Source organism: Vitis vinifera, chromosome 3 (genome assembly GCF_030704535.1).
Source record: "Vitis vinifera cultivar Pinot Noir 40024 chromosome 3, ASM3070453v1".
NCBI lineage: Eukaryota > Viridiplantae > Streptophyta > Magnoliopsida > Vitales > Vitaceae > Vitis > Vitis vinifera.
The window spans coordinates 16490437-16499082 of record NC_081807.1 but is presented as its reverse complement, the minus strand read 5'-3'; the positions used below and the strand labels follow the sequence as shown (position 1 = coordinate 16499082).

The 8646-nt window shown below is 31.0% G+C and overlaps 1 protein-coding gene across 8 annotated transcripts; it reads right to left on the bottom strand.

Moving 5' to 3' along the window:
* Positions 1-900: 900 nt before the first annotated feature.
* Positions 901-6217, bottom strand: LOC100263997 (beta carbonic anhydrase 5, chloroplastic). Of its 8 annotated transcripts, none has more exons than XM_010649824.3 (9): positions 5911-6212; positions 5760-5827; positions 3730-3891; positions 3603-3651; positions 3324-3437; positions 3095-3148; positions 2500-2582; positions 2294-2399; positions 901-1300 (listed from the first exon to the last, which is right to left on the bottom strand). In XM_010649824.3, exons 1-9 carry the CDS (start codon positions 5995-5997, stop codon positions 1115-1117), a joined length of 909 nt encoding a protein of 302 aa, XP_010648126.1. In that variant the 5' UTR covers positions 5998-6212; the 3' UTR covers positions 901-1114. The 8 variants fall into 8 exon arrangements, with proteins under 8 accessions (XP_010648126.1, XP_010648127.1, XP_002263870.2 ...); XM_010649825.3 differs by having other exon boundaries at positions 3730-3888; XM_002263834.5 differs by having other exon boundaries at positions 3730-3885.
* Positions 6218-8646: the final 2429 nt, after the last annotated feature.

The following is an 8646-nucleotide window of genomic DNA, read 5'->3' as shown; positions in this document are numbered from 1 at the left end:
TGAATTGTCTGAACTTGAACTTGAGTCCAACCCAAATTGAGGTTGAATTGAGAAAACTTAACTCAAGTTCAACCCAAGTAATGAAAATATTTGCCCAAAATCGTCCAAATATTAGGTTGAATTCAGGTTGGATCGAGTCAACCCGTCCAATTTGCACTCCTACCATTTACTAGGTTGATGAGTATTTGTATTATTTAATATAAATACCTTTCTTAGTAACATAAATCACCATAGTCCACAACAGATTTACTTGGTTCCACAAGATCTCTTCATGGTAAAATAGATCATGATAATCAAAGCGCACACAGTAAGAACCTACTAGTGAGTTATAGGTTTATTACCCCTTCGTTCTCCCCTATAATGGTAAGAAAACATGAAGATGCTTGGCGATTTTCTTGCAAGTATTATACAAATTATGACCTCCATTCCGAAACCTTAATGCTATAAACTAAGGAAAAATGTTTGGTTTGATTATGAAAAATATAAATTAAAATGAAATACAATTAAATTAGTTAAAATTTTATATATTTTAAAATAATTAATTTTTTATTTAGAAGACGAAAAATAAATGAAATAAGTTTAAAAAAGTATATAAAAATAATTTATTAATTTTAAATTAATATATAAAAATCCTAATGAGAGCGAGATTTGATTTCTATAATAATAATTTCAAATGTATTAATAAATAAGAATAAAATTAATTTCTTAATCCCATGTTTGAAACATGGCCTTAAGATGCATTTGATACGTGGGAATAAGAATGAAAATAGGATGGAAATAAAAGGAAATCCGAATACCCTGTGGAAACGAGAAATCAAAATTTTAGTGGAAGTGGGATTTCATTCCCGTTCTAACGAAATTTTTATTTTTATTCTCATTCTAAAAAACAATCTAAACACATTAACAAATGAAAATATAATTAATTTCTTATTTTCATTCTCTATTCTTACGTGAACTTTATGTTCTCACACCTTGACTTGTCTACATTGCATATCAATTTTATCATTTCAAACAGTTACATTAAACATGCACTTACCAGAAGAAGGAAATGTAAATAAATAGACAAATAAAAACAAACAGACCGAAAGGGGGAATGGGAAGATCAAAGCAAAATTCAGGCCCAAAATACTCTGTCCTTGACCAGGTATCTGCCACTTTCCTTATAGTCCAGAGTCCATTTCTCAAAAGTACAGTTGACAAAATCGTAGTAGCCACCATGAATTGAAAGCATTCCTCTTTCCACTCGTTCTTTAATCCATGGGTAAGTGAGAAGGTTCAACAATGAACAGTTGATGGATTCCTGTTAAAAAAATATAAAAGAAGTTCAAACAAAAATAGATTCAGAATGCATTTTCCCTGATACCTAATATGATGCATAAAAGGGTCCATGGGCAACCATAGTATCATCTAAACTTCATTCAAGTAGCTGAAGTATTAATCCATAATGGACTCTTTAAGAACTTTAATGCACCGAGTTCTTCAATGTTTTATTATCTACACTGGGGAAGGTTGCATTTATATTAAGAAATCGAGTGCCAAAATCAATTGTCTTCAAAAGGATGAAGCTCATGAAATAGGAATCTAGAGATATCATTGGAGCAAAAAACAGGGGCATCTTCATTCTTCTAATCTATATTATGATTGGAGACACAATCTACAAAAACAGTTTGATGCATTGTTTTTAAAAGGACTGGTTTTCCTTTTTCTTTGTTCTTTTTTCTGTCTGGAAATCGTCATTCTCTACCTAGGATCATATTGGATTTCAAACAAAAGTTTTAGTGTCTTTCCTCACAGCCTCAACTCAGATTTCCTTTAGGGATTTTGAATCTGCTAGAGATTTTTTTATTGTGCCACCAGTTTTGATCCCCTGTGTATTTTTGTGAATAAGACAGCCATCCTATTGCAGAGGAAGTTTCAGTAACCATTTCTGTTTCTTATCCAATGTATAAAAACTTGGCTTTTGAATGCCCTTGGTTAAAGTAATCTTCTCATAAGAATACGGGGTTACTGGATCAATGGCCTTAAAATGGATGTTTTAAAAAAAAGGGAAAATGCTCTGATCTCCTGCCCCCAAAGGAAACAGAAAAGAAAATCCTCTATAGAAACCCAGAACAAGGTTAAGAATGTCTTGGATAAGAGGGTGCCCAATTATGGTAAATTCAATGGCTAATTTAAATCCCTGATAACAGAAATAATGCAATACTATTATGAAAGAACTAAGAAGCGAAAAAATCTCCTTGATCAAGCTTTGTCATGTGTGTCAGATATTCCAGTTTAAGGACAAAAATAGCACCTTTTCACAGTTTCTGCACTGCTGATCAAAGCTAAGTTTGGAAGCAGTAGCCTTGGCTCTTAACTTTGCATTCTTCCCAACAACAACCCAACTTTGAATGAAGCTACTGAAAAGCAAAGTAACTAAATGAGAAATACAGTGGCACTAGATAAAACAAACTAGAAGCCACTCATCAAGAGAACCAAATGCATCTGTCTTAGCCAAACCTTGAGTCTACTTCTTCTTCCATACCCATAAGGGCACGAATTCCCCCACAGCAGCTGTGGCCAATGACTAGAATATTTTCAACCTGTACAAAGAAACTAAAATTTTCTGATTCTCATAGTAGGAGAGAAATATTGCAGTCAGACTTGTGATGAAACTGTTGCCCATTTCATTTGATGTTTGAGAGCCCAACTATGGAGTAATCTGAGTCATCATGGCAAAAGTTCAAATCATATGTGAATTTATTCTCAAAGCACCAAAAATATTAGCTAAAATTAGAAATTTCCAAAAATATTCATGAGAATAGCCAATGTTCCTAAACTAATCAAAATAACTCCAGAGGGAGAAGATATGCTTCTTTCATACTGCACTAGAATCCTTTTTTTATTGTTTACTTTTTGTCTTTCATTCAAATTAATTTACTTATTTAGAATTCTTTTTTCTTTTATTTTTCTTTTTTCTTTTTTATTGTTTATTTTTATTTTTTTATGAAATGTTCCTGAATTTCAAGACAATTTTGCCATTATCATTGCTTCAAGAATTCACAAGTTTCTTCTGTTCATTGAAGGAAACATGTGGAGCTGTCTGAACCCTCACCTCAAGAGTATTTACAGCAAACTCAAGAGCAGCATTTGTTTCTGTGGGTCCATTCTGCATCAGAAAAAAAAACAATAAATATAGGACAAAGACAAAGACAAGAATGAAAAATATGGAATTCAGTACAGATTCTTAAGTTTTCCATTCATCTAAACAAGCTTATTTTCATTTTGTGCCATTCATGCTTATTAGTTAAGTAGACATGAAACCAGTGAGAACTATTAGATACCTCATACAGAGGCACCAGATTTGCCACGTTTCGAACCATAAAAGCTTCTCCTGGTTCAAATCCCAGGATCTTGGAGGGACAAACTCTAGAATCAGCACAAGCAATAACCATGAACTGTTCTTGAAGTTGTTAGTACCAAGATTGGATTATCTCCTCGGTAACAAAAATGAGGCATATGCCACAGCAAAGCAAACAATACAATACTAAAAAATTTACAATGCATGGACCCAAAATAAGAAAGAAAAAAAAAAAAGTCAATATCCATAGTAGGGAACCCACCTTCGGTGCCTGAGCAGTGGCTAGATTTTGAAAGCATTCTAAATTTTCCCTGCTCAAAACATGCAAGCGTATAAACTCATTGTTCTACAAAGGAAAATAGCCTTAGTGAAAATTATTTGATGCTTACAAATATTTGTGCTTTTTGAAACTTAAAAACCGATGTTTCACTTCATCAAAGACATCATATCTGTTTTCAATTTCTGCTATACTCTCCAGTCTGTCGCTTGTAAGTTCCTGAGTCAGTCCCGGAGACTCTCTTGAAGCTTTTAATCTCAGAGATTGACTGCTGATGCAAGTGGACAAGCCAGAAATTTGGAGTAGCATAAAACAAAAGTCTTAGTAAATATGGTAAGTCAACAGAATCACATAATAAGCAGTTTAAACTAAAATGGGGACATTCTTATCTTTTGGGGTCAATCCTGAAGGCTGGTAGTCTGTTATCTTAAAAATATGACTCCTATAAATAAATCATCAAAGAGTAAAAATTAGATGCTTGTTATGCCAAGAAATCATCCTACTAAACTCGTTAAATTAATATTGTTATAGAGCATGACATAGGCCCAAATCCTAAATGCTTAAGCTTGTAGAATTTTCATATTATGCTGCAGTAAGCATAAAGCGCATGATATACATCATGAGCACAAATCCTACAAGCTTAAGCTTTTGGCATGGAGCCATACGTGAGAGAGTGTGTTGGAGAGCATACATTGTAAGCCCAAATACCACAAGCTTAAACTTTTAGGAAAATTGGTAGTCCAATATGATAGAGAGCATCATATACATGTGGGCTTATAACCCACATATCCTAGTATTGAAACCTACTCTAATACTATGTTGAACAACCAATTTTCCTATAAGTTTAAGTTTGTAAGATTTAGGCACATAATGTTATCATGTTCTTCAACAGAAATAAGAAGAAGATTCCAAGGACTTGAAGCTAAGGGATGAGGGCTACTACAAACAGAAAAGGAGGGTTACAGTCAAGCATAAAAACAATTGCCATCTAAGTTAGGTGATTTAACCAAACCATGACTTTAAAATTTCATTTTTCAGTCTTTGGAAGTTACCAAAGTGAGGGGAGACAAGTATTAAATATTTCCTTTCCATGAGCTATGTTTTTCAAATTTGGTAACTGGCCATGACCATTCAGCTGAATAGGATTCACGCAGGCTTCATGAGTTCAAAAGGGCTACAATTCAGCTTGAAATAAACAGCCTTAACCAAAGAAAGTTCTGAATTTGTAAAATTTCAGGTTTAAAAAAAAGGGCCTTTAATTTTTTCATTAATTTAGCAGAAACATCGGCAAGCAACTCAGAAATGTGACTGGAATTCAATTACATTTCATCATGTAATAAAAAATAAAACCATTTGATGAAAATCAGCACTTAATTAAAAAAATCCAAACAAAATTTGGAACTAGGGGAAAAACTTTTCCAACAATTTCCAGCTGAAAAACTGCCCATCAGAACAATTAACAAGAGGTGTGCAAACCCTTATTATTTCTTCAAATATGGCCCTAAAATTCTCACTGGAATTGAGTGCTGCCAAAATTATAATCATGATAGGCATTTTTTCAAACAGTTCGTTTGCAAGAAATAAAGACGCTACACTAGCTAAAAGAACCATTAAATTCAATATCAATCTCTTACCTAAAATATGATAAGACATTGAAGATGTTATTTAATCAATTTTCTGTTTGGTTCAAGAGCCCTAAGAACTCCAATTAATTGCACTATATAAAACAATTTGGCTTAGTGAAGCTAATTTCTTCACTTCTCCGAAATCAAAATCAAAATCAAAATCAAAACTCTTAATTCTCTTCTCTTCTCGACAGCTTTCTCAGTAACCAAACAAAGGATAAAATTTAAACCAAACAAGAGGGTTACCAAAATCAGCGAACACCCATTACCCAGATCAAATCGATCTTGCACTGCTCCATCTGGTTGCTGAGAAATCATAGGAGAGGAAAAGAAAAGAAAAATATATGCAATCTACAACAGCCACTCTGAAACCCAACCGGTCCTAATCCTTCTATTTCACATTTATCCCACCATTTGTCGGCCCACATAGAATAAGCTCAAAACGCAGGGGGGGGGGGAAAGAAAGAAAGAAAGAAAGAAAGAAAGAAAGGCAATTAAACACCAAATACCAACTTACTTCAAAGAAGCCAAATTGGTCACATGGGTCTGCTCAATTACGCTCAGTTTCGGCTTGGAACCAAAGATCTACACAAAAGTAAATAAAATCAAACCAAAAAGCTAAAAAAAAAGAAAAAAAAAAAGAAAAAAGAAAAAAAAAAAGGAGTTACAGTAGATCTTGTTGTTGAAGGTCTTGTGGGCTGATCAATGGAGGAAATGGAGGGGAAAGGTGAGAGAGAGGAGGATGAGAAGGCCATCGAAGAGAGGTGAGGTTAAAGGGCTGTTTTGGAGTGTTGAAAACAAGAGGAAAGTGGTAAGGATTTACAGTCATTTGGAGCATATAAAAAGTTTAAGGAGGAAGGAGGTGGTGGGTGTCTTGGTGTTGGTTGAATCAAAACACTTGTTTGTGTCTCCAGTAACGGCGGAGAAACCCAGGATCCCAATGCCAACTCATCTCATCAACCTTTTGACCCTAGGTTCCAACTTTCCCATTTCTGGATTTTGACTTCTGCCCCACCCAAATCGGGTAAAACAAGTTAAAACAACTACCATTTTTATAGGTTTTTTTTTTAATCATTTTATTTATTTATTTTTATTGTTTATTATTATAGTAACGGGACAATTATGATAGGGGAAAAATACCATATATAGGATGTGCTTCCAAAGGTCTATCACTTTAATAAGTTTTAAAATACCTAAAAATGTAAAAAGTCAAATATAACCTTATATTTTGCCCTTCAAAATCAAGCCTATCTTATTTTGTCTTATTAGCGTCTATATTAATACATCATCTCATCAATGCATTTTTATCATATCTATAGCTTGGATATAATATTAGTTTATTAATAATATAAAACTAATATCATAAATAATAATATTAATGAGGTATTAATAATAATAATAGTAATAATAATAATAACAATAATTTAATTAATCAATAATAATTTTTTAATAAAGCTTACAACCTTAAAAATAAAAAAATAGAAATTAGTTTCTTTGTAATAGTAATAATAAAAATATAATAATATTGTTTTTAATATAATGTTAAAAGTATAAATAATAAGGTCAATAATAATCATAAAAATAATAGATAATATTAATAAGAATGATATTAATAATAACATGAATAATTAAAAATGCTAATATAATAAATAATATTAATATTAATAGTTAATTATAAGAATGTGTAAAAAAAAATATAAAAGTAAAGTTAGATGAGAATAAGAGGAAAAGGCTAAAAGGGTATAATTGAAATTCTAAAATGATCAATTTTTCAAATCATGACTTTGGTAGGAATTTATAAACATAGAGACTTTTAAAGGAATTACCAACTCTCACCAACCCTTTTTGATAATTTTCACTTATGATAAAAGAGTAATAATGACCAATAGCGACCTTAAAGGGTATTTCAGCCAAAGGAAGTTTCCAATTTGCTCTCAAGAATATATGAATAATTTATCATCCAAAAAATACCTAATATGGCTTTTAAAAAGGGATATTTTCATTTTTAGTGAATGAGCCTAAAGTCCATATAAAATGCATATTTGAGATTAAAAGTTTATGCAATATGATGATGGATGATATTTGAGTAGTAAAACTATTTAATATTTTAAAATTTATCCTTTAGTACTCATGATATTTAATATATTAAGATTACAATTTTTTTTTTATAAAATAATAAATAAAATCTTTCTTTATTAGATCATTTTTCTCAAAATTTATTGAATATTCATATAGTTCTTTTTTATTTATTTATTTATTTGAGTTGCAACTATTATCCTAGTTTATTTTTCATTAATTTAATGTTCGATTATTATTATTTGCTATTTTGAAATTTACAATTTTTTTAAATTAATTAAGACTTGTTTATCTTACTTTTTTCACTAATTTAATGCTCAATTATTATTATTTTTATTTTGAAATTTTGAAATTTTTTATTTTTGAAATTTAATTAAATAACAGCTATATAAAATATGTACAAATATGTATATTATGAATTTATGTACATATTTGTCTTTATATATATACATATATTCATACATGTACAAGATAGACAATTATACTAAATGTAAAAGACACTTTCATATTTTTATTAACATCCATAAAAATATGTAAATATATTAACAATAGACAGACTTATACAATCCTTATACAACCAGTACAAATACCTTACCTATTAATTAGAATACAAAAAAAAAAAAAATATTGTATTTGACATTTAGACAAGTGTGTAAATAATGTTTCCAATGGTATAAAATATAAACAAAGAAAAAAAAAAGTAAATATATTCATCATAGATATAGACTTCCATACCTTGTACACTTAGAACAAATATGTTGTACATTTAGTACAAGTGCTCTAAACATGTGCGAAAATGTCATTTATGTTGTCCATAAAAATTTAAAGACTTAATAGTAATTATGCATAATCTAAAGCCTCTAGGTTCCCCTTTGTTGTAATTGTCCCTACTCTAATTTGGAGTTTATCATAAAAAGATCCGCCACATATAAATAAATAAAAATTGATACTTGTACCAATAAATGAGATCAAAATATAAATGAGTTCAAAGGGATGACAATTTTCTAGGCTAATCGGGTAACCCGTCCCGTCCCACCCCTATTAGGATGAGTGTAAAATATAATAAACGGGTATAGGTCGAGTATGAGAATATTTTAAAAACCCGAATCGGGTTTGGGACAGGTATGGATTTTGTTCCAACCCACCTTACCCCACCCCGCCCTGAATATACATTTACAAAATTACCCTTTAGCAACTACTAAAATGTCAAAAAAACTCCCCATATATATACTTCATTCTTTCCCATTTGCCTTAATTCTGACAGTCACTCCTCCTTCTTCTTCCTTCTCTGATACAACGGTCTTTCATTCTTCCCATTTGTCCTAATT

Excerpts from the sequence above, each read along its gene's own strand:
- LOC100263997 (XM_010649824.3), bottom strand. The coding sequence starts at position 5,997 with ATGGCCTTCTCATCCTCCTCTCTCTCACCTTTCCCCTCCATTTCCTCC. Across the intron at positions 3,438-3,602 it reads CCACTGCTCAGGCACCGAAG|TTCATGGTTATTGCTTGTGC; the intron begins GTGGGTTCCCTA and ends CTTCAAGAACAG. Across the intron at positions 2,400-2,499 it reads GAAGAAGAAGTAGACTCAAG|TAGCTTCATTCAAAGTTGGG; the intron begins GTTTGGCTAAGA and ends TTTGCTTTTCAG.